General features: G+C 49.6%; 1 protein-coding gene across 1 annotated transcript; it reads right to left on the reverse strand.

The window, feature by feature from the left end:
* Positions 1-267: 267 nt before the first annotated feature.
* On the reverse strand, positions 268-22,660 carry LOC309568409 (uncharacterized protein; the record flags this gene model as incomplete). Its single annotated transcript, XM_082274069.1, has 3 exons — positions 22,630-22,660; positions 20,829-21,910; positions 268-360 (listed from the first exon to the last, which is right to left on the reverse strand). The coding sequence occupies exons 2-3, from the start codon at positions 21,816-21,818 to the stop codon at positions 268-270; spliced, it is 1,083 nt and encodes a 360-aa protein (XP_082130195.1). The 5' UTR covers positions 21,819-21,910; positions 22,630-22,660.
* Between the last annotated feature and the right edge of the window lie 1,382 nt (positions 22,661-24,042).

Raw genomic sequence — 24,042 nt, forward strand, 5'->3', positions numbered from 1 at the left:
CTTGTGGGGAACTGTATCAAACGCCTTAGCGAAATCCAAGTACACCACATCCACTGGTCTCCCCCTATCTAGCTCTCAGACAGCACCATCTTTCTTTTATATAACGCACATCTTGTTTCCCACAGTACTTCTCTGAAAACTGCCGAGAAGATAAACATTTTCCGTTGCGTCACCTTGTCTCCTCCCGCCAATCCAAGGACCCCGGACTTGGAAAATGTGTGGAAACTGTTAAGCAGTTTTGTGGAGAAGGTGGTAGGGGTTAAGGATCTAACCTTTAAGTCCGGGGTCCTTGGATTGGCGGGAGGAGACAAAGTGACGCAATGGAAAATGTTTATCTTCTCGGCAGTTTTCAGAGAAGTACTGTGGGAAACAAGATGTGCGTTATATAAAAGAAAGATGGTGCTGTCTGAGAAAGATTGTGCGGACTGGGTGAGGGCGAAACTGTTTTATGTGGTGTTGTGTGAAAGAAAGAGAGTGGGGGTGGAGGAGGCAAATGAAGTGTGGAGATTTGGGAGGTGGTGGGAGAAGGGTGAAAAATGTAATGTTATGTGTTAATAAATGTTATGTTTTAACTTTTGATACGTATTTGCCATAGTGATGTAAGGAACACGGCTCAGTTTGTCTGAGAGTTAAGTTAGACTGAGTATTGTGATTCAATCTGAGTGGCAAAAAAAAAAAAATCTGTTCTTATCAGTTGGTATGGAACCTGATGGTTAGTATCGGTGGGGGCCGAAATGAACCAGGGCGCTCCGGAACTACCTGGGGACTGGGAAGTAAGCCACATCAGAGAAAGCCGGATGGGTCCATTGCCTCTGATTTGAATGGGTCCGCCCCTACCAGTTTGGAGGGAGCGAGAAAACTGGATCTGTGGCCAGTTAGTACTGCTCCTGGATGTGATTGGTAAGGAACGGCGGTGGCGGGGGGGGGAGCCTTTCCTCCTGGGTTGAATCTGGCCTTCTTGCAAAAGGCTTGTCTCCAGTTGAAGGTAGGTTCTCCCTAAGCTGTCCAAAGTTCTGATGCCTCCTGGTAGGATAGGGCTACACTCGGTCAGGCCTTTGGGCCGGGGTAGAAAAAGCCCGTAGTGTATGTGCCCCTGGGGTGGCAGCCCAGGGGTGCCTTAATTCTCACTGGTGAGGGGGCAGCTCGCCTTGAGTTTTACGGCACCTACACACTTTTTTAAGCACCTGCCTCTTGGGCAAGGCCTTTTGGCTTCGACCAGAGGAATTTTTATTCCGGCCGGAAGGCCTGCCTTTGTTTTTCCACTTAGGCACTAATTCACCTCTCCACTTCCCCTTCATCTCCTTTTTGTTTGTGTGTGCTTTTTCTTTGTTGTGTTTTGTCACTTCACTATCACCTTTTTCTTCCTCTGCACGACGAGTACGGTGTGGGTCTTTGGGCCTACCTTGAAAGTCTTGGGAGGGGATGGACATGGACTTTTGGCTTAGTTCGCCATCTCTCATGGGGTCTCCCTTCGGGGGAGCCCCACCCAGTACTTGGGGTGGGCTGTTTCGGCAGTCCCCCTGGAGAACGGGGTTTGCCAGGTCTCGGTCAGGCAAACCATAGGAAGTCCCTGTCAGGAGTCTTGCGCCCCAGGCGATCAAGGTATAGGTCCAACCTCTTCGGAGGCCAGACCATTTTGCACACCCTGTGCAGTTTTTGTGTGTTCACGTTTGCGTGTGTGCACTTTTTTATGCACCGGGTGCTAAGTCTTTTTTGAGTGTGATTCACACGCTTCGGGCAATAAAAAAAAAAAATGTTGATGGGAACCCACTTGCTTGGTTCAAACAATGCTTTGCGAAAGCAGTAATTGGCTTTAATCTCAGACCTTCCCCAAGGCGCATTGTGAAGAGTGACCCAAGCACTCAGCCAGTAGCCTTAGCACTGAACTTCTCGCCACAACTGAAAAACAGCTTTCTGCAGTTCTTTTAAACCCTGTCCTGGGATGGAAAAGTCAACATAAGGAGACTCTTACAACAGCATGTATAGCAGGAAAATTAATTTATGTTGATCGTAGACTGGTATCCCGACTGATCTTGCTATTTAGTTTTTACCATTGACATTAAAAAAGTATGCAAAACATTTTCAGAAGGAGGTCACCAATGTTGATGGGATCGCTTCTCGGCCTTTTGGCTAAGATCAAGTGTAGTATCTGTTCTTATCAGTTGGTATGGAATCTGATGGTTAGTATCGGTGGGGGCCGAAATGAACCAGGGCGCTCCGGAACAACCGGGGGACTGGGAAGTAAGCCACATCAGAGAAAGCCGGACGGTTCCATTGCCTTTTGATTTGAATGGGTCCGCCCCTGCCAGTTTGAAGGGAGCGAGAAAACTGGGTTGTACCGTGACCAGTTAGTACTGCTCCTGGATGTGATTGGTAAGGAACGGCGGCGGCGGTGGGGGAGCCTTTCCTCCTGGGTTGAATCTGGCCTTGCAAAAGGCTTGTCCCCAGTTGAAGGTAGGTTCTCCCTAAGCTGTCCAAAGTTCTGATGCCTCCTGGTAGGATAGGGCTACACTCGGTCTGGCCTTTGGGCCGGGGTAGAGAAAGCCCGTAGTGTATGTGCCCCTGGGGTGGCAGCCCAGGGGTGCCTTAATTCTCACTGGTGAGGGGCAGCTTGCCTTGAGTTTTTCGGCACCATGGTCACTGCACTTATGCACACTTTTTTAAGCACCTGCCTCTTGGGCAAGGCCTTTTGGCTTCGACCAGAGGAATTTTTATTCCGGCCGGAAGGCCTGCCCTTGTATTTTCACAAGGGCACTAATTCACCTCTCCACTTCCCCTTCCCCACTTTTTTGTTTGTGTGTGCTTTTTCTTTGTAGTTTGTCACTTTCTGTAACCTTTTTTTCACTTGCACGACTTGTAGGGTGTGGGTCCTCGGGCCCTGCCTTGAGTCTTGGGAGGGGGTGGATATGGCCTTTTGGCTTGGTCTGCCCTCTCTCATGGGGTCTCCCTTCGGGGGAGCCCCACTTAGTACTCGGTGGGGGCTGTTTCGGCCACACAGACCATGAGTACCTTAAATGCCTGTCAGGAGTCTTGCGCCCCGGGGGATCGAGGTTCGGGTCCTACCTCTTCGGAGGGAAGACCATTTGTTCGCACACCCTGTGCACTTTTTGTGTTCCTCACGTTTGTGTGTGTGCACTTTTTTATGCACCGGGTGAAGTCTTTTAAGTGTGTTTCACACGCTACGGGCTTTAAAAAAAAAATGTTGATGGGAACCCACTTGCTTGGTTCAAACAATGCTTTGCGAAAGCAGTAATTGGCTTTAATCTCAGACCTTCCCCAAGGCGCATTGTGAAGAGTGACCCAAGCACTCAGCCAGTAGCCTTAGCACTGAACTTCTCGCCACAACTGAAAAACAGCTTTCTGCAGTTCTTTTAAACCCTGTCCTGGGATGGAAAAGTCAACATAAGGAGACTCTTACAACAGCATGTATAGCAGGAAAATTAATTTATGTTGATCGTAGACTGGTATCCCGACTGATCTTGCTATTTAGTTTTTACCATTGACATTAAAAAAGTATGCAAAACATTTTCAGAAGGAGGTCACCAATGTTGATGGGATCGCTTCTCGGCCTTTTGGCTAAGATCAAGTGTAGTATCTGTTCTTATCAGTTGGTATGGAATCTGATGGTTAGTATCGGTGGGGGCCGAAATGAACCAGGGCGCTCCGGAACAACCGGGGGACTGGGAAGTAAGCCACATCAGAGAAAGCCGGACGGTTCCATTGCCTTTTGATTTGAATGGGTCCGCCCCTGCCAGTTTGAAGGGAGCGAGAAAACTGGGTTGTACCGTGACCAGTTAGTACTGCTCCTGGATGTGATTGGTAAGGAACGGCGGCGGCGGTGGGGGAGCCTTTCCTCCTGGGTTGAATCTGGCCTTGCAAAAGGCTTGTCCCCAGTTGAAGGTAGGTTCTCCCTAAGCTGTCCAAAGTTCTGATGCCTCCTGGTAGGATAGGGCTACACTCGGTCTGGCCTTTGGGCCGGGGTAGAGAAAGCCCGTAGTGTATGTGCCCCTGGGGTGGCAGCCCAGGGGTGCCTTAATTCTCACTGGTGAGGGGCAGCTTGCCTTGAGTTTTTCGGCACCATGGTCACTGCACTTATGCACACTTTTTTAAGCACCTGCCTCTTGGGCAAGGCCTTTTGGCTTCGACCAGAGGAATTTTTATTCCGGCCGGAAGGCCTGCCCTTGTATTTTCACAAGGGCACTAATTCACCTCTCCACTTCCCCTTCCCCACTTTTTTGTTTGTGTGTGCTTTTTCTTTGTAGTTTGTCACTTTCTGTAACCTTTTTTTCACTTGCACGACTTGTAGGGTGTGGGTCCTCGGGCCCTGCCTTGAGTCTTGGGAGGGGGTGGATATGGCCTTTTGGCTTGGTCTGCCCTCTCTCATGGGGTCTCCCTTCGGGGGAGCCCCACTTAGTACTCGGTGGGGGCTGTTTCGGCCACACAGACCATGAGTACCTTAAATGCCTGTCAGGAGTCTTGCGCCCCGGGGGATCGAGGTTCGGGTCCTACCTCTTCGGAGGGAAGACCATTTGTTCGCACACCCTGTGCACTTTTTGTGTTCCTCACGTTTGTGTGTGTGCACTTTTTTATGCACCGGGTGAAGTCTTTTAAGTGTGTTTCACACGCTACGGGCTTTAAAAAAAAAATGTTGATGGGAACCCACTTACTTGGTTCAAACAATGCTTTGCGAAAGCAGTAATTGGCTTTAATCTCAGACCTTCCCCAAGGCGCATTGTGAAGAGTGACCCAAGCACTCAGCCAGTAGCCTTAGCACTGAACTTCTCGCCACAACTGAAAAACAGCTTTCTGCAGTTCTTTTAAACCCTGTCCTGGGATGGAAAAGTCAACATAAGGAGACTCTTACAACAGCATGTAAAGCGGGAAAATTAATTTATGTTGATCGTAGACTGGTATGCCGACTGATCTTGCTTTTTAGTTTTTACCATTGACATTAAAAAAGTATGCAAAACATTTTCAGAAGGAGGTCACCAATGGCATTTTCCATGTCTTAGTCTTCATAGGTTTCTTTTGGGTCTAATTAGAATGTTGAAACCTAGAAAAATTGAGTGTGAAAACTCAATAAAAAAATATTTCTACCTGATGTTCCATTTTTCTTTGAAAAATAGTAAGAACACTTTTTTGACATATCAGTAAACTGAAAAAATGCTAGCCAAAGAACAATTACCAATCTAGGCTACGAAATCTGGTGGCCTTCCACACCATCTTACAACATGTTACTGATGTCTGCTACCCTTTTGTGTTCTCATTTGAAAGTCAATCCACCAAAAGGGGATTCAACTTGATAAGTGTTCGGCCGCAGGCCGATATTTGTGGGAGGAGCTAGCGGGCTTTATAGCGCCGCCCCTCCGCTATACCGGCCTGCTGCTGCTCGGATCGTCACTCGGCTGGTCAGGTGTTCTTGTTGGTCACCTGACGTCGGCCGGATACCGCTGTATCGTGGACCGGACTTCCGGTCGGGACCTGAGACTGGAGACACCGCTGCTGGCGCCGAGCTCCTCTATTCCTGCGGCGCATCCCAGCACTTCCTCCGCCTGTACTGTGCTCGTCCTTCACGGCCATCCGCCCCATCTCCTCTGCCTCCGGCCGCCGTCTGCACGTCCAGCTGCCAGCTCTACTCTGCTGCTTCTCCCCGCTGTTCAGCAGGGGGTCAGGTACCTGCAGGGTATGGGGGGGAGGGAGGGGGGGGGAAGACTTTCCTGCACACACTGCCTGCCTCCCTGTAAGGCCACGGCTAAATCACACAGGCTCTCTTGCACACACTGCCTGCCTCCCTGTAGGCCACGGCTTAATCACACAGGCTCTCTTGCACACACTGCCTGCCTCCCTGTAAGGCCACGGCTACTCCATTACACTGGCTCTTGCACACACTGCCTGCCTCTCTGATAGGCCACGGCTACCTTTTAATTATTCATGTTCCCCTGCACTCACTGCCTGCCTGCTAGCCTCGGTTACCTCATCTCACGTCCTCCTGCATTACTGCGCCCGGTTCTGTTACACGGGTACCCGGTATTGGGGGGGGGGTCGCTCTGCTGTACGGTGTGGGGGGGGGGGGTTGGTGCTCGGGGGTTGGGGGGGTCTCATTAGCATTGCAGGGTTGTGTTGTTCCTGGTTCCATGTTATGTTTTTCTAGTGGGGGGTTATGGGTGACCCCCCTTGACCGTTTGCCTTTTTCCTTCAGGTTCTCTTCATGTCCTTCAACGCCGGCATCAGGTACTACTTCAGGTTCAGGTTCCTTGTGTACCACACGGCTCCGCTTATCTAGTCTTCACAGACGCCACTGGCGTCACCCATAGACACTGCTAGGCCAGTTCTTCTCTTTGGCCTCCACACACTTAGTCACTTGTCTGGCTTGCGCCCGGTGGTTAGGCCCCTTCCGGTTACACTTCAGGCTCGTTCCACACTTTCTGTGATTCACCTGCGGACGCCATTTGGTTCCTGTGCATCGTCACGGCTTCATCACCTCTGTGCACATACCACACTTCATGTCGTTTGTCCTCTTCATAGGCACTGTTTTGCTGTTGCACTCCAACTGTGTTGTTCTTGTCATGTTTGTTCTCCCCCTCCCCCGTAGGGCGAGTTTAAACTGGCTGTTAGGGTTCAGGTGCTGGCCCTATAGCCCCCCCCTTCATAGCCGGTCCCGCGAGGCCAACCTCCCAATCACGTCGGAGATTTTCCCGCCCCTCGGGCCATACCAAAGCTAGCGCCTCGCTCCACCCTTCTCATGGGTTTATAGTTAGGGCCTCACCTGTCACGGCCACTCGTTTTGATTCTGTACTGTCACCGAGAGGCCAACTTTCCCGCCACCACGTCAGTGGCTCACGCCCCTCAGCCAAAATCATAGGTAGAGCGTCTCACCAGCCGCTTGGCATCTAGCAGGGCCTCACCTATCACGGGGTAGTTAAGTTTTTCGCCTTTGGGCACTAGCTAGCCAGCCAGTGATTCTCCTAACACGTTACGGTCGTTAATCGGACTTGGGCGTTTTATTTGTTGTTTCCTTCAACAGCGGGCCTCAAGGAGCCATCCTGGAAGAAGGATCTTCATCCCCCTCCACGCCAGCCAGGCCCAGCACCACAGTCAGATCTGGTACCCCCAGGGGTCGTCGGGTTCCATCTCCGCTGGGTTCATATGGGTCTTGGACCATTCCGAAAATCTCGGCGGTGCTACGCCAAAAGGGTATCCCGTTCCCAGCCACGGCAAGGAAAGCGGAACTTTTCAGGTTGATGACGGAACATCCAGAAGATCCTGGACTGGGCACCAGCTCTCAGGGCTGTACGTCAGCTATGCAAGGGACCCTGGACTCTATCCTGTCTTCCCTGCAGTCCATCGGAGATAGGCTGACTAAGCTGGAGGACGCCAGTCCAGCTCAAGGGGGTCCTCCCCCTTCCTTGCCGGTGCTGACCCCAGTTCCCGCTAGTGATCAGGGTAGGCCCCCAGTTCCCCTCTTGCCCTCTTCTACAGTTTCTCCTATAATCACCCCGGCCCACATGGTCTCCCCAGCTCTCCGCAAGGATATCTTGGAAGGGAAGGATGTAAACTTGGTGGCTCTCCTCATCGCCTCTCAGGACATGGTCGAGAATAAAATCTACAATTACGGGGATTTGTCCATAGGTTATGAAGGCCAGGGACCCTAGGCTCAATAAGAAACTCACTATCCCAGAGTTTGTCCTGGCCTTCGGTATCTACAGGGACGTATTGTGTTCTGTATACCCGCATCGTCGGGAGGAGTTAGATCTTTACCTGCATAAGGTCGTGGATCTAGGGCACAAATACGGGGTTTCACCTTCTTTGACTTTCACAAGTCAGTCTCGGCCGAGGCGGCGGCGGCCTTGGCTCAATTCAACGTACGGGTTGATTGGAGTCTGTTCTGCAGGCACTTTGCAGGCTTGGCACCTCCCTCCTGTGCCACATGCTCCTCCACTTCACACTCTGCCAGCCTTTGTCCCGTGGAGGCGGAATCCTCCCCGGCCGGGGTCCTGGGGGGGGGAGCTGGCAGGTCAGAGCAGCGTGGCCTTAGGGATAAGCTGGGTCGTCCCATCGTTTTCTTAGGTAAGGCCCAGGTTTGCAACAATTTTAACGGGGGGGCATGCAGCTTCAGTGCCTGCAGGCTGCTCCATATTTGTTTCATCTGTTTCAGGGCCCATACTAAATCCATGTGTCCGTCCAGGATCAACCCTAAACAATGACTAACCGGGGTCAAGGTTGAGGTGTTGGAATTTTACCTGCAGGCTCTTCCGTCTCCTCACCTGGTGGAGTATCTGGTTCAGGGGTTCTCGGGAGGGTTCCACACGGGGCTGGTGTCTCTTCCTTCTGGGACATTGGAGTGTCCCAACTTGCTGTCAGCCAGAGAGGACCCACAGTCGGTGGACCTACTGCTCGAGAAGGAAGTGTAGGAGGGGTTCATGTTAGGTCCCTTCCCGGCCCCCCCCCCCTTCTCCTCCTGGCGTACCAACCCCATCGGTATCTCTACGAGTAAATACACCAATAAAAAACGTTTGATAATCGATATGTCGGCTCCTCATTCTTCCACCAACCCTAGCCTTAATTCCCTTATTCCTTCAGCCGAGTTCTCTCTCCACTATACCACCGTGGACAATGCCATCCAGGCCATCTTAGGGGCTGGTAGGGCTGCTTGGCTTAGCAAGATGGATATCGCCAACGCCTTCAAGCTTCTGCCCATTCACCCCTCCTTATGGCACGTCCACGGTGTTAAGTGGAGGGAGAAATATTATTTTGCTATCAGCCTGACATTTGGGTCCAAAAGCAGCCCAAGGATATTCGATACCTTTGCAGAGGCGCTCTGCTGGCTCCTTCTGAATATATCCAGGTGCCCCACGGTTTTGCATTACTTAGACGATTTCCTGTTGGTCGAGCGAAGCAACTGAACGCCGGTCAGTTTGAGGAGTACCATGGCCTTATTTTCCACCTTGGGGGTCCCTCTGTCGCCAGGTAAGACGGTCAGTCCTGTCACCAGGTTGGATTTCTTGGGGATTACCCTGGATTCCGTCGCCATGCAGTCCAGCCTCCCTGAGGACAAACTTTGACGCTTACGTGAGGTGGTTGGCAGGTTTTTGGAACTAGGGTCTTTTTCGAGAAAAGAGTTGCAGTCCTTGATCGGGTCATTGAACTTTGCCATGCGCATCATCCCCCAGGGCAGGTCCTTCATCTCCCTGTTGCTGCGGTTGTTGCCAGGTCTTCCGGAGGGCGTCATCTCCCACTTGGATCCCCCTGCCAGGGCGGACCTGGGTATGTGGGTTGAGTTTCTGGAAAGCTGGAACGGCATCTCCATGTTCATCCCGCCCATCTCTTCCCAGTCCCCCGTGTTTTGGACGGATGCGGCCGCCAATACCGGGTTCGCGGCCATCTTTGGGGACTCATGGTTCAGGGATAGTTGGCCGGCTGAGTCACTTGCCTTACCGGCTTTCCAGGAGACCTCAGCTTTGTTTGAGTTATATCCTATTGTGGCGGCAGCTGTCACCTGGGGTAGGTGCTGGTCAGGGATGGCAGTCAAATGTTTTAGTGACAACATGGCTGCCTCTGACATTATCAACAAGGGCCGGTCATCATCCCTGACTATCATGAGGCTGGTTCGCAGGCTGACCTTGGTAGCTGCCACTTACCAGTTTTTTCTGTACTGTGAGCATATTCCGGGTCACTCCAACTCAGACGCTGACGCTCCTTCCCGGTCCAAATTGCAGGTATTCTTCGCCCTCCACCCGACGGCCGACAGATGCCCCACGCGGACCCCGGAGTTCGAGGAACTGGTCCTGGACTAGCCCGGATTGTGGCGCATGGACGGGAGTTGGCCCGTATGGCTCTGTCATCCAACACCAGGAAGGCCTATGACCGAGCCATGTCCATCTTCCAAAGGTTTTTAGTGGAATTCGGGTTGGACGACCACTCGGTGCAGACTATGGTCGCCTTTGCTGCCATTTGCCACCTCCAGCTTAAATTATCCATCAGTACTATCAAACTGTATCTGGCGGGTGTCCAACACCATGTCCTGACGCACCAGCCAAACTCCTTGGCTTTCCTCAGGGCATATCCTCTAAAGAACCTCCTGAAGGGTATTGGCAAGGTGGATCACCATACCTCGGTCAGGCGGTTGCCAATTGATGGGGAGAAATTCCGGGCTCTCTCCAACTTGCTGGACACGGCACCTTTTGAGCCATTTATTAATACAGTTGTGAAAGCCGCCATGTATCTGGCCTTCTACGGCTTTCTCAGGCCCGGGGAGTTTACGGTAGCTTCCACAGCGGAGGGGCGCTTATGTCTCCTCAAACGAGATCTGGTCAAGTGGGGGGATCATTACGTTTTGACACTCCAGTGCACCAAGACCAGGCAGGTGGGCCGCCCCGTTACCATCCCGTTTTACCCATCAGGGAATCATTGGTGTCCAGTCAAAGTGTTGGATGAATTTGTGGCTCAGACCCGGAGCTCTCCCAGCCATGCTCCGCTTTTTATGCTGCTGGACGTTCCCCTCACCACGTCTAAGTTTATATTCTACATCCGAACTCTTTGCATCAGACTGGGTTGGGACCCTGCAGCGCACTCTGGTCACTCCTTCCGGATAGGTGCGGCTTCGGCTGCCTCCGGGAATAACACGCCAGGCCATATCATTAAAAGGCTTGGTCGGTGGGAGTCTGACGCCTTCCAGGTTGATATTTCTCACCCAGAGAAGGAGTTGAGACTAGCGTTTCGTAGGCTTGTGACTTGAAGTTGTATTGAATAAAGTGTGTTGTTTGCTTCCTCTTTTGCCCTCTTTATTTACAGGCTACCCCCCTTACGTCGGTTCAGGCACACCACACCGACTTTCCATACCAGGGTTATGACATTAAGTATTGACCACAAGTGTTCGGCCGCAGGCCGGTATTTGTGGGAGGAGCTAGCGGGCTTTATAGCGCCGCCCCTCCGCTATACCGGCCTGCTGCTGCTCGGATCGTCACCCCACCCACCTTCACCCTTTTTTCTCAACCTCTTACCTTTGGGGTGCCCTCTTTATTTACAGGCTACCCCCCTTACATCGGTTCAGGCACACCACACCGACTTTCCATACCAGGGTTATGACATTAAGTATTGACCACAAGTGTTCGGCCGCAGGCCGGTATTTGTGGGAGGAGCTAGCGGGCTTTATAGCGCCGCCCCTCCGCTATACCGGCCTGCTGCTGCTCGGATCGTCACCCCACCCACCTTCACCCTTTTTTCTCAACCTCTTACCTTTGGGGTGCCCTCTTTATTTACAGGCTACCCCCCTTACGTCGGTTCAGGCACACCACACCGACTTTCCATACCAGGGTTATGACATTAAGTATTGACCACAAGTGTTCGGCCGCAGGCCGGTATTTGTGGGAGGAGCTAGCGGGCTTTATAGCGCCGCCCCTCCGCTATACCGGCCTGCTGCTGCTCGGATCGTCACCCCACCCACCTTCACCCTTTTTTCTCAACCTCTTACCTTTGGGGTGCCCTCTTTATATACAGGCTACCCCCCTTACGTCGGTTCAGGCACACCACACCGACTTTCCATACCAGGGTTATGACATTAAGAATTGACCACAAATATATTATAATAAAGAGAATAGTGATTGTTTTGGGAACACTTTTTGCTTATTAGTTTCTTTGCCTCTTCAATCTTCACACAACAAGTTTCGGCAGTGGTTTTGTGATTTTTCCTTTTGAAAAATCAAGAGATTTTTTTTACCATGCAAATGCTGTAGACAGATGGTTGTGCAAAAGTGGAGAGAGAGTAGTCTGAATTGAGTTAGGAAACACCTGGGAGCTTCCTCTCAGTTATTGGACTTACAGGAGCCAGCCATGTGTCAATTCCAAGCTTGAGGACATCACATCTGTAGCACTTCCACATTCTGAGAGAGAACTACATCTTTTGCTTTGAAGGATCAAGCTTGCCAATGTTGATGGGAACCCACTTGCTTGATTCAAACAATGCTTTGTGAAAGCAGTAATTGGCTTTAATCTCAGACCTTCCCCAAGGTGCATTGTGAAGAGTGACCCAAGCACTCAGCCAGTAGCCTTAGCACTGAACTTCTCACCACAGCTAAAGAACAGCTTTCTGCAGTTCTTTTAAACCCTGTCCTGAGATGGGAAAGTCAACATAAGGAGACTCTTACAACAACATGTATAGCGGGAAAATTAATTTATGTTGATCGTAGACTGGTATCCCGACTGATCTTGCTATTTTGTTTTTACCATTGACATTAAAAAAGTATGTAAAACATTTTCAGAAGGAGGTCACCAATAGCATTTTACATGTCTTAGTCTTCATAGGTTTCTTTTGGGTCTAATTAGAATGTTGAAACCTAGAAAAATTGAGTGTGAAAACTCAATAAAAAAATATTTCTACCAGATGTTCCATTTTTCTTTGAAAAATAGAAAGAACACTTTTTTGACATATCAGTACACTGAAAAACTGCTAGCCAAAGAACAAGTACCAATCTAGGCTACAAAATCTGGTGGCCTTCCACACCATCTTACAACATGTTACTGATGTCTGCTACCCTTTCTTGTTCTCATTTGAAAGTCAAAATCCACCAAAAGGGGATACAACTTGATAAATATATTATAATAATTTTTGTTTAGTTTGTTTGCCTCTTCAACCTTCACACAACAAGTTTCGGCAGTGGTTTTGTGATTTTTCAAACAAACTAAGCAAAAAGTGTTCCCAAAACAATCACTATTCTCTTTATTATCATATATTTATCAAGTTGAATCCCCTTTTGGTGGATTGACTTTCAAATGAGAACAAGAAAGGGTAGCAGACATCAGTAACGTGTTGTAAGATGGTGTGGAAGGCCACCAGATTTCCTAGCCTAGATTGGTACTTGTTCTTTGGCTAGCATTTTTTCAGTGTACTGATATGTCAAAAAAAGTGTTCTTACTATTTTTCAAAGAAAAATGGAACATCGGGTAGAAAACGGAAAATTTATATCAATACTTACCGTAATTTTCCTTTCCTGATGGACTCCATGGCAGCACACGTATGGGTAGGCTCCGCCTCCTCTCCTACCCTATAGGACCCCACTCCCATAAATCTTTGCTCCATACCAGGAGCCGTGTTCTATAACTAGAACTACTCCAGCAGATGGGAGGGGACTCCTGCTGCCATGGAGTCCATCAGGAAAGGAAAATTACGGTAAGTATTGATATAAATTTTCCGTTTTCCTGACAGACTCCATGGCAGCACACGTATGGGAAATAACTAGCCATACACACCCGGGCGGGTAACTGCTGGTTTAACAGAAAATGGTTTAATTTGCACCGTCAACAGACAAGACTTTTAAACCAAAGTTGACCGAAGATAAAGAAGCCGGTTCAACACAGTAATGCGACATAAAGGTATGAATTGATGACCAAGAAGCCGCTCTGCAAATCACGTCAGGAGCTACATGAAGAGAAGCTGCCCACGACGTAGAGATCCCTCTAGTGGAATGAGCTGTCACCACCTCTGGAGGAGCCAGTCCCTTGGCTTTATATGCCCACTGGATGGTCTGAACTATCCAACTTGCTATAGATCTTGAGGAAGCTTGTTTGCCCTTGTTTTTTCCACAGATGAGGACAAAAAGATGGTCTGACTGGCGGAAAGGAGCTGTAGTCTCCAGATATAGCCGAAGAGTTTCCCCCACGTCCAAAGGATGGACAGAATTTTCATCTTGAGATTTGAACGTGGGTAGGACAATTTCCTGGTTGACATGGAATACCGACATTACTTTCGGATTGGAGCCAAGCATCGGAACCAATACTACCCGATCAGGGAAAAACGTAAGGAATGGTTCCTTGTAACCCAAGGCACCGAGTTCAGAAACCCGTTTGGCCGAAGTAATAGCCACCAGAAAGGCTGTTTTCATGGAGATGTTTTTAAGGAAGAATGGATCCTTCTGATTCAAGGTGAGTGAGGAAAGAAACTCCAAGACCGTAGGAAGATCCCACTTAGGGAACCTGGGCTTTCTAGGAGGTCTTAACCTAGTAGCGCCTCTGAAGAACTGGCGAACCAGGGAGTGTTTCGCCCATGCAGTCCCAGTGCAGGCCGAAATGGCTGAAATTTGGACCCGAAGGGAGCTTACTGCCAATGACAGGTCCAGACCGGACTGGAGGAAGCCCAAAATATCCTGGATTCCTGGGTCAGATACAGAGCTAGATCTGCTATCCACATAATCCTTAAACTTGGACCAGATTTTTTCATAGACCTTGTTCGTGCCGGGTCTTCTGGCACTCATCATTGTAGCGATTGCCTCGTTTGGACAACCGAGCGCTTTCAATCTTTCCCTCTCAACAGCCATGCCATGAGATGAAGCTGTGCTGGGCAGGGGTGAAGAATAGGCCCTTGGGACAGAAGGTCCGGCCTGACTGGCAGAGGTATCGGGTCCCGACAGCTCAGCTGGAGCAACAGAGGAAACCACAGTCTCTTTGGCCAGAAGGGAAGAATCGCTATGATCTGCACTCTCTCTGTCCTGAGTCTGTGAAGAAACTTGAAGATGACTGGCACTGGAGGAAACGCATAGGCCATTTGAAAATTCCAATGATCCGTCAGGGCGTCTACCCCGTAGGCCTGGGGATAACGCCACCTCGTGTAGAATCTCTCCAGTTTGGCATTGCTTGGAGATGCGAACAGATCTACCTCTGGATGGTAACCTAGAGACATGACCCATATGAAGGTCTCTGGATGGAGTGACCACTCGTTGTTGTCCAGAGCAGACCTTGAGAGGAAGTCTGCCTGGACGTTCTGGGCACCCGGAAGATAGGCGGCTGACAAGTTGGACAGATGTCTTTGAGCCCAATCCATAATAGGTTTCACTTCTTTCAGAAGAGAAGGACTGCGGGTGCCCCCTTGTCTCTTGATGTAGGCGACGGCTGTCGTATTGTCCAGTCTTAGGAGGACCGAGGCATCGGTCGCCAGATGCTGAAAGGCCTGGAGAGCACAGAACTCTGCCCGAAGCTCCAGCACATTCGAGACCACCCCGTATGTAGGGAAGTCCCATCTGCCCTGGGCCACCTCCGACAGGCAATGCGCTCCCCATCCCGTCCTGCTGGCGTCCGAGGTCATGACCAACCAGGACGCTGGAACGATTGAATGGCAGTTTAAAAGATTCTTTCGCTGAAGCCACCAGGTTAAGCTGTCCTTCATGGACGTAGTTATCCGAATGAGGACTTCTGGATTCTCGAAATTCCATTGTTGGAGGAATCCCATCTGAAAGGGCCTCATCTTCCACTGTGCCCACTTCACCATGGGAGCCGTGGAAACCATGGTCCCAATTATCTTCATGCACTGGGATGCCCGGAGATGAGAGGCTGATAATGCCGGACGAATCCTATTGCGAATTGTCGGAATCTTCTCTTAATGGAAGGGAGATAGTGCCTCTGGAAGTGTTGAAGAGGGCCCCTAGGAAGACCAACGACTTCCTGGGTTCCAGATGACGTTTTTCCAAATTCAGGAGCCACCCGAACTCTTGAAGGGTGGAAATTACTTGAGATCTGTGAAGCAGAATTTGATCCTGATGTTCTGACAGAAGGAGCAAGTCGTCCAAGTAATGGTAAAGACGAATCCCTTTTGCTCTGATCAGGGCTACTACAGCCAGTAAGATTTTGGAAAAGATTCGAGGTGATGTGGTAAGCCCGAAAGGGAGACAGGTAAATTGAAGATGCACCTGACCCACTGCGAATCGGAGAAATTTTTGCATTTCTGCTGCGACTGGGACGTGAAAGTAGGCATCTTTCAAGTCTATGGATATCATCCAATCCTCTGGCTGTACCACTTGCCGAATTGTAAAAAGTGTTTCCATCCTGAACCTCGCTTTCTTGATGAAGGTGTTTAGGTGTGTTAGGTCTATAACCGGCCTCCAAGAGCCGCTTTTCTTCAAGACCATGAAGAGCGGAGAGTAGATGCCTTGGAACCGTTCCTCGGTTGGGACAGGCACTGCCGCACCCTGGGCAACCAGGGATTCTACATATGTAAGAAGAGTTGACTTCTTCTCTTCTGAACGGGGTAAGGCCGTAGGAATGAAGCGAAGAATGGGGCTTCTGTCGAAAATCCACACATGTCCGTGTGATACGGTTCTGACGGCCCATTGATCTTCGATCGAGGCTGCCCAGACGTGCGCAAACTGAAGCAAGCGTGCGCCTACCCGCACCGTCTGGACAGGTTCGATGTCAAAAAGACTTCGTCGCCTCTCGGCTTGCTGAAGATTTTCCTTTGGAGAACTTCTGCCCTGTAGACTGAGGGCGCTTCCAGTTCTTCCTGAACTCACGACCGGGCCTGTAAAAACGGGCCTCTCTGGCACGATCAGGATTTTGTCTGTTTTGAGGTCTTCTCTGATCTATCAACCGGCGATCCTGGGGAAGGAAACCAGATTTACCACCAGTGGCACGGGTAATAGCACTGTCCAGTTTATTACCAAAGAGGGAGGAACCCTCAAAGGGAATTTTGCACCAGGCCTGCTTAGAGGCAGGGTCGGCCAACCAGGGGCGCAACCACAAGGCGCGTTTGGCCGTGACAGAGGACAGCATGACCCGCGCCGCCAAGCGGATTATATCAATGGATGCCTCACCCAAGAAAGCCGTTGCCAGTCTCAACTCCTGAATGGCTGAACTCCTGGCCACCTCTTCGGAGACACTCTGAAGTGTAGCCTCCACGCTGTCTACCCAGGCTTCCATTGCCTTGGATGTGGCTGCCAAAGCCAGAGCCGGCTTACACGCCATACCTGCGGAGAGATAAATCTTCTTAAGATCTGTGTCAATCCGCCTGTCAAGAGCGTCTTTGAATGAGACTGAGTCTTCCAATGGTAAGGTTACGTGTTTCACCAACCTCATCAAGGCCGCATCCACCGTGGGAGCGGAGTCTAGATGTTTCACCTTATCATCCTTAAAGGGATACATTCTGGAGACCTTAGATGACAAAGAGTTTCTCTTTTCAACTCCCTGCCACTCGTCTGTAATAATTTCTCCCAATTCCCCTAGGAGGGGAAAATGGGAACGCTCTTTTTTGAGATGTTTGAAGTATTTCTTCTGTTTAGCTGGGGATCTTCTCATTTTAATGCCTCCTTAACCGCCTTAACTAGCGGTGGGACCATAGCAAGTTCAAAACCTACATTCTGGTCTGCCAAATCATCTTCACTGTCTGTAGAATCTTCTGACAGACGACTTGGTTGTGAGGTACCTGGCTCCACTTCATCCCTTGGGAGGAAACCAGGAGCCTCTGAAGAGTGACCCGAAAGCCTGCTCGAATCCCAATCTCTAAGGGATTCTTTTACAATCCGCCTGACCATAGCCTCCACTGGTTGTGCAGTGTCTTGCTTTTCCCTCAAAACCCTGGAATAACAGGTATCACATAGGGATCTATCCTCAGGGATATGGGCTCGACAGCCCCAGCATGATTTCCCTGAACTGCGGTCAGAATGGCGGGATTGCCGCGGAGCGACTGAACTGGAAGTGTGCTCATGTCGTTTAGACCTGGAGCTAGACCTATGACCAGACTTTGATGAAGAATGCCGATGGGCTGAAGGAGAACGATCCTTTGATCCAGAAATAGGGCGTTGGTCAGACCTAAAAGGGCTAAATAGGGAAAGAAAAACACACTTAGGCTCCATTCCACCAGCCAACGCAAGCAGGTAAGGGTTAAGAAAAACTAGCTCACCTGTTGCGCAGGGACTGGCCACCGGGGGGTGGTGAAGCATCCATTTGCAGATAGAAGCAAAAGCCTGCACAGGAAGAAAGTAAGCATACATGTACTGACTTTAGTCTCCACACCAACCCTTTTACCCCAAATGGCACCTGGATCAAAGCATGACTCACCGCTGAAGAGCAGAGAAACAGCACGGGGAAGCCACCGCAACGCCCGCAGACATCCCATTGTAAACAGGAATGACAGCTGCTTAAATCTCCCGGGCGCCGCAAAGCCACGCCCCAAACAACGCAATATCGTCATAGGAGATCGGGAGCGATGCGCGCGCATGCGCAGACGATACCAGGGCCAAGCCTCATCCTGGACAACCAATTGAAGGTCCAGCGAGGCAGGGGGAGGAGCCTAAGCGACGATCTGGAACGCAGGAGCGCTCCACCGCACAAACAGGAAATGCAATGAAACCAAAAGAAAGTTTTATACTTTACCACCATGACGATAACCGAACAGTCTCAGGCCTGGATGAATTCATGCGTGTGTGACAGGGCACCAGGGCCTATCCGCTCAATAGCAAGGACGTATTGGCCATCAATGCAGCCCACCTCTCATTCAGGATTTACGGCATCTTCAGCATTTTAAAATAATATTGCCCGGGTCCACCCGATAAATATCGAGATTGCTGGACATAAAACAGGAGGCATCCGACATCAACAAGGTCCACACGCCACCAGCTCGCCTGAAACCGATAGACGTCCTATAAGGTAAGACTTCCTTCTCGCAGGAGGAGGACGAAAAAGGAACACGGCTCCTGGTATGGAGCAAAGATTTATGGGAGTGGGGTCCTATAGGGTAGGAGAGGAGGCGGAGCCTACCCATACGTGTGCTGCCATGGAGTCTGTCAGGAAATATATTTTTATTGAGTTTTCACACTCAATTTTTCTAGGTTTTAACATTCTAATTAGACCCAAAAGAAACCTATGAAGACTAAGACATGTAAAATGCCATTGGTGACCTCCTTCTGAAAATGTTTTGCATACTTTTAATGTCAATGGTAAAAACAAAATAGCAAGATCAGTCGGGATAACAGTCTACGATCAACATAAATTAATTTTCCCGCCATATATGTTGTTGTAAGAGTCTCCTTATGTTGACTTTCCCATCTCAGGACAGGGTTTAAAAGAACTGCAGAAAGCTGTCCTTTAGCTGTGGAGAGAAGTTCAGTGCTAAGGCTACTGGCTGAGTGCTTGGGTCACTCTTCACAATGCACCCTGGGGAAGGTCTGAGATTAAAGCCAATTACTGCTTTTGCAAAGCATTGTTTGAACTAAGCAAGTGGGTTCCCATCAACATTGGCAAGTTTGATCCTTCAAAGCAGAAGATGTAGTTTTCTCTCAGAATGTGGAAGTGCTACAGATGTGATGTCCTCAAGCTTAGAATTGACACATGGCTGGCTCCTGTAAGTCCAATAACTGAGAGGAAGCTCCCAGGTGTTTCCTAACTCAATTCAGACTACTCTCTCTCCACTTTTGCACAACCATCTGTCTACAGCTCCCTTTTGATAGGAAAATGCAATGTTGGCATTTCAAAATCTTTAAATTTATTTACATTAAAAGCATTTGCATGGTAAAAAAAAATCTCTTGATTTTTCAAAAGGAAAAATCACAAAACCACTGCCGAAACTTGTTGTGTGAAGGTTGAAGAGGCAAACAAACTAAGCAAAAAGTGTTCCCAAAACAATCACTATTCTCTTTATTATAATATATTTATCAAGTTGAATCCCCTTTTGGTGGATTGACTTTCAAATGAGAACAAGAAAGGGTAGCAGACATCAGTAACATGTTGTAAGATGGTGTGGAAGGCCACCAGATTTCATAGCCTAGATTGGTACTTGTTCTTTGGCTAGCATTTTTACAGTTTACTGATATGTCAAAAAAGTGTTCTTACTATTTTTCAAAGAAAAATGGAACAACTGGTAGAAATATTTTTTTATTGAGTTTTCACACTCAATTTTTCTAGGTTTCAACATTCTAATTAGACCCAAAAGAAACCTATGAAGACTAAGACATGTAAAATGCTATTGGTGACCTCCTTCTGAAAATGTTTTGAATACTTTTTAATGTCAATGGTAAAAACAAAATAGCAAGATCAGTCGGGATACCAGTCTACGATACCAGTCTACGATCAACATAAATTAATTTTCCCGCTATACATGTTGTTGTAAGAGTCTCCTTATGTTGACTTTTCCATCTCAGGACAGGGTTTAAAAGAACTGCAGAAAGCTGTCCTTTAGCTGTGGAGAGAAGTTCAGTGCTAAGGCTACTGGCTGAGTGCTTGGGTCACTCTTCACAATGCACCTTGGGGAAGGTTTGAGATTAAAGCCAATTAAGGCTTTCGCAAAGCATTGTTTGAACCAAGCAAGTGGGTTCCCATCAACATTTTTTTTGGTTGAAAATGTAATCTTTATTTGCATAAAAGATATACAAAAAACAATACTTTTGTCGGGGTACATTCTCCCCTGTACTGCGACGCAGCGCATAAATACACTACATTACAATACATTTCCGGTCATACTAATAAATACATTCAATCACTTACATTCATTCTGCGGTATGATGCCTGATGTGTTGTGCGGAGTAAGGATACCCCGTGCCCTCACATCATGCATGACGCCGCAATACCCCTAAAGCATGAAACTAAAAACATTGTCTATACGTGCATTTACTCAAACTGTATCAATATAATATAGCATTTCAAAAAAGCATCAGGTGTGATGGGGGGTGGGAGAGTGGGGTAGGGGGAGGGGAATGAAATCACAGGCCCGAAGCTTTATTGACTTGACAAAGACACACAAGGGAGAGTGGGGGAAGGGGAAATCTTCAGACCTCCTCTTCCTCCATGAGATCCATCAGGTTATAGTCTCTGAGCAGACTGTGAACCAGTCTGCGACAGTCCTCAATGGACATCCTCTCCCGCTGGTGGATAAGGCGCTTTCTGGCGCACCATAAAGCGTCCTTAAGGCAACACAACATCTGCCAGGCGTTGTCAATGTCCTCTTGGGAAAAAGTACCATGAAAAAGTCCATTCAGCACAGCAAAATGTGTGATGGCAGTCTGTGGAACAAAGTCTCTAAGTTCAGGTTCCAAGGCCCTCAACAGGCTCTGTGCAAATGAGCACTCCCAGAAAACGTGGAAAGACGTTTCCTCATGGATGATACAAAAGGGGCAGTGCCTGTATCTGCACAAGTTTCTGGCATGCATAAATGTCCTGAGTGGCAATCCCCCCTGGACAGCCATCCACGCCAGATCTTTATGCCTGTTGGTGAGTCCCTTTGAAGAAACATTCCTCCAGACCACTTTGCATGTGGCTGAAGGGAGGCCTGGAACAGTCTCAGCAATGTCTGATGCTCTGATCAACTTGTAGATAGTTTTTGGCTTCCACAAGTCGGGCTTAACTCCATGCAGCCCCAGCTCCTTGATGAACTTGAAAGTGTCCAAGTAGTACCAAGGAGTGTCCCAGTTGTAGGGGATGGAGCTGTCCCATTTGTCCCATCCAAGGGACCTCCAGAGAGGCAGGAGGAAAAAACGGGACATGGAGTTGCCTCCAGAGTCCGAAGTTCTGTCAACCAAAGTTCTGCGGATGCAGTTGCAGGCAAAGAACACCCCCAGTAGCGTTGCGATGTCGGGCACTCCCTTACCGCCCTTGAGGGGTTCCTTGAACATGACTGCTCGCTTCACTCTGTCCATCTTGGAGCCCCAGATGAAGTGGAACACCGCTCTGGTGATGGCCTTACAGGTGTTGACCCGCGGGGGCCAGGCCTGGGCGAGGTGCTGCAACACAGGGAGAATCTCGCTGCGGAGTACCAGTGTTTTCCCTTCGATGGTGAGTTCTCTGAGGCTCCATAGTCCAAACTTTTGTCTCATCTTGGACAGTCTCTCCTCCCAAGACTTCAGGGCTGCGCCCTCCGCTCCAAACCAAACTCCAAGAATTTTGATGAAGTCCGCCTTGATGCTGAAAGGGATAGATGCAGAAGAAGGCAGGAACCACTTTCCGAAGAGCATGATCTCTGACTTCCCGCAGTTGACTTTTGCCCCTGAAGCTTTGCCGAAGTCCTCACAGGTCTGGACGAGCGAGTCGATGGAGCGCTGGTCAGCACAGAACACCGTTACGTCGTCCATGTAGAGTGAGCACTTGACAACCCTTCTGTCCGGTCCCGGTGCGGTGATCCCTCTGATCTCTGGGTTCTGTCGGATGCATTCGGCAAAGAGCTCTATACAGCAAACAAAAAGTTAAGAGAGGGCAGCCTTGTGAGAGGTGAGAGAGCACAGGGAAAGGGTAATTTTTCCAGCCATTCACCAACACCGTTCTACAAATAGCATTGTACATTACATTGACATACGAACAAAACATTTCTCCAAGACCAAATCTGCACAGAGCTCTGCACATAAACTCATGGGAGACACGGTCAAGGGCCTTTTCATGGTCAAGACTGACCAGGGCCGCATGCGCACGACGGCCTTGAATGTACTGGACCGTGTCCCAGACAAGCATAAGGCTGTCCGCAATCCTGCGACCAGGAATGCCACAAGTCTGATCCGGGTGGATGATCTGTCCAATGACAGATTTCAGCTTGTTGGCTAGGACCTTGCCTAGGATATTGTAGTCCACGTTCAAGAGAGAGATGGGACGCCAATTTTTCAAATCCCATCTCTCTCCCTTCCACTTATACAAAATTGTGATCATACAAAATTGTGATCATCTCCTCCCTCAGCGAAGGAGGCATTGTGCCCTCCACCACCATCTCCTTGTACAGCTTGAGCAGGTCCGGGCCCACAAGATCACACAGTGCTACATAGAGCTCTGCTGGGAGACCATCACAGCCCGGGGTCCTGCCTTGAATAAAAGATCTGATGGCAGAGTGCAGCTCCTCCAACGCCAAGGGGGCGTTGATGACCAACGAACCTGCAGGACCAATTTGGTTAATGATACCTGACAAGAACCTGTCGGCCGCAGCCGTGTCCATATCTTTAGGGGAGTAGAGTTTTTTTTTTATCTGCAGTGGTGCAAAACTACAACGAAAAAACCCGATAAGTGAACCAAAAAAGTGCATGTGAAACACACACAAAAAAGTGCACTTAGGGGTGTGCTGTTGTCCACCCCCCAAAGGGGTAGGACCTCTACCCTGATCCCCGGGAGCAAGGCTCCTGACAGGGACAAAGGGTTCCAATGGCCTGCCTAGCCAGAAGGCCTGGCAGACCCCGTTCTTCTAGGCAGCCGAAGCCACCCCAAATACTAGGTCGAGAGGCTCTCCCAAAGAGAGACCCCCCAGGGACAGGGGAGGAAGGAACCAGAATGCCACACATCCTCCCCCTAGACTTCAGGGCAAGCCCAAGGACTCACACCCTCCATCCATGAGAAAAAAACACACACATAAGCGAAAGTGACAAACATGGGAGATAAATAAATAAATAAATGTGGCCGTGCATGGTGCACTGGCCGGGCCCTGAGGCCTGGTAACAAAAATTGCCCTGGACTATAGCCAAAAGGCCCAGCCCTAAAAAGCACAGTGCAGAAAAAGTGTTTGGAGCTGTGTCCATGTGCTGGTTCACACATTGGGTCCCACACCCAAGTGTTACTAAGAGCACCTCTGGGGCAACCACTCCCAGAGGGCACAGACACGGCAGACTGTCTGCCTTCCCAGCATGCTCAAAACAGGAGGTAATGGACCCTTCCAGCTTTCTCTGACAGGACTTACTCCCGACGCCCAGGTTTCAGTCCCTGCCGATACTAACCTTCTAGGTCCCCATCACTCCAGCAGGTTTGTATAGCCACCACCCAACCATCATCAGGTCAGATGACAGCACTGCGCCCCCCTGGATCACTGATAAGAACAGATTTTTTTTTTTTTTTTTAAGCCTGTGGTATGTGAAACACACTCGAACTAACACCCGATGCATAAAAAAGTGCACACACGCAAACGTGAGACACACAAAAAGTGCACTAGGCGTAGACATGGCGCTCCTCCGAGAAGGAAGGGCCCTGACCCCCGGGTGCAAGACTCCTGACAGGGATTGAGGTACTCACTATGGCCTGCCCAGCCAAGACCAGGCAGACCCCGTTCTCCAGGAGGACTGCCAAAATAGCCCACCCCAAGTACTAGGTGGGGCTCCCCCCGAAGGGAGACCCCCAAGAGAGAGGGCAAACTAAGCCAGAAGACCATATCCACCCCCTCCCAAGACTTTCAGGGCAGGCCCGAGGACCTACACCGTACTTGTCATGCAGTGACAACCAAAAACAGACAAACGTGAACACACAACAAATAAAAAGAGTGGGGAAAGGGAAGTGCTGGTAGTGTCAAGGTGCAATACCATGACAGGCCCCTTGGCCAGGAATAAAATAATT

Source organism: Pelophylax lessonae (genome assembly GCF_965119305.1).
Source record: "Pelophylax lessonae genome assembly, chromosome: 1".
NCBI classification, from domain to species: Eukaryota; Metazoa; Chordata; class Amphibia; order Anura; family Ranidae; genus Pelophylax; species Pelophylax lessonae.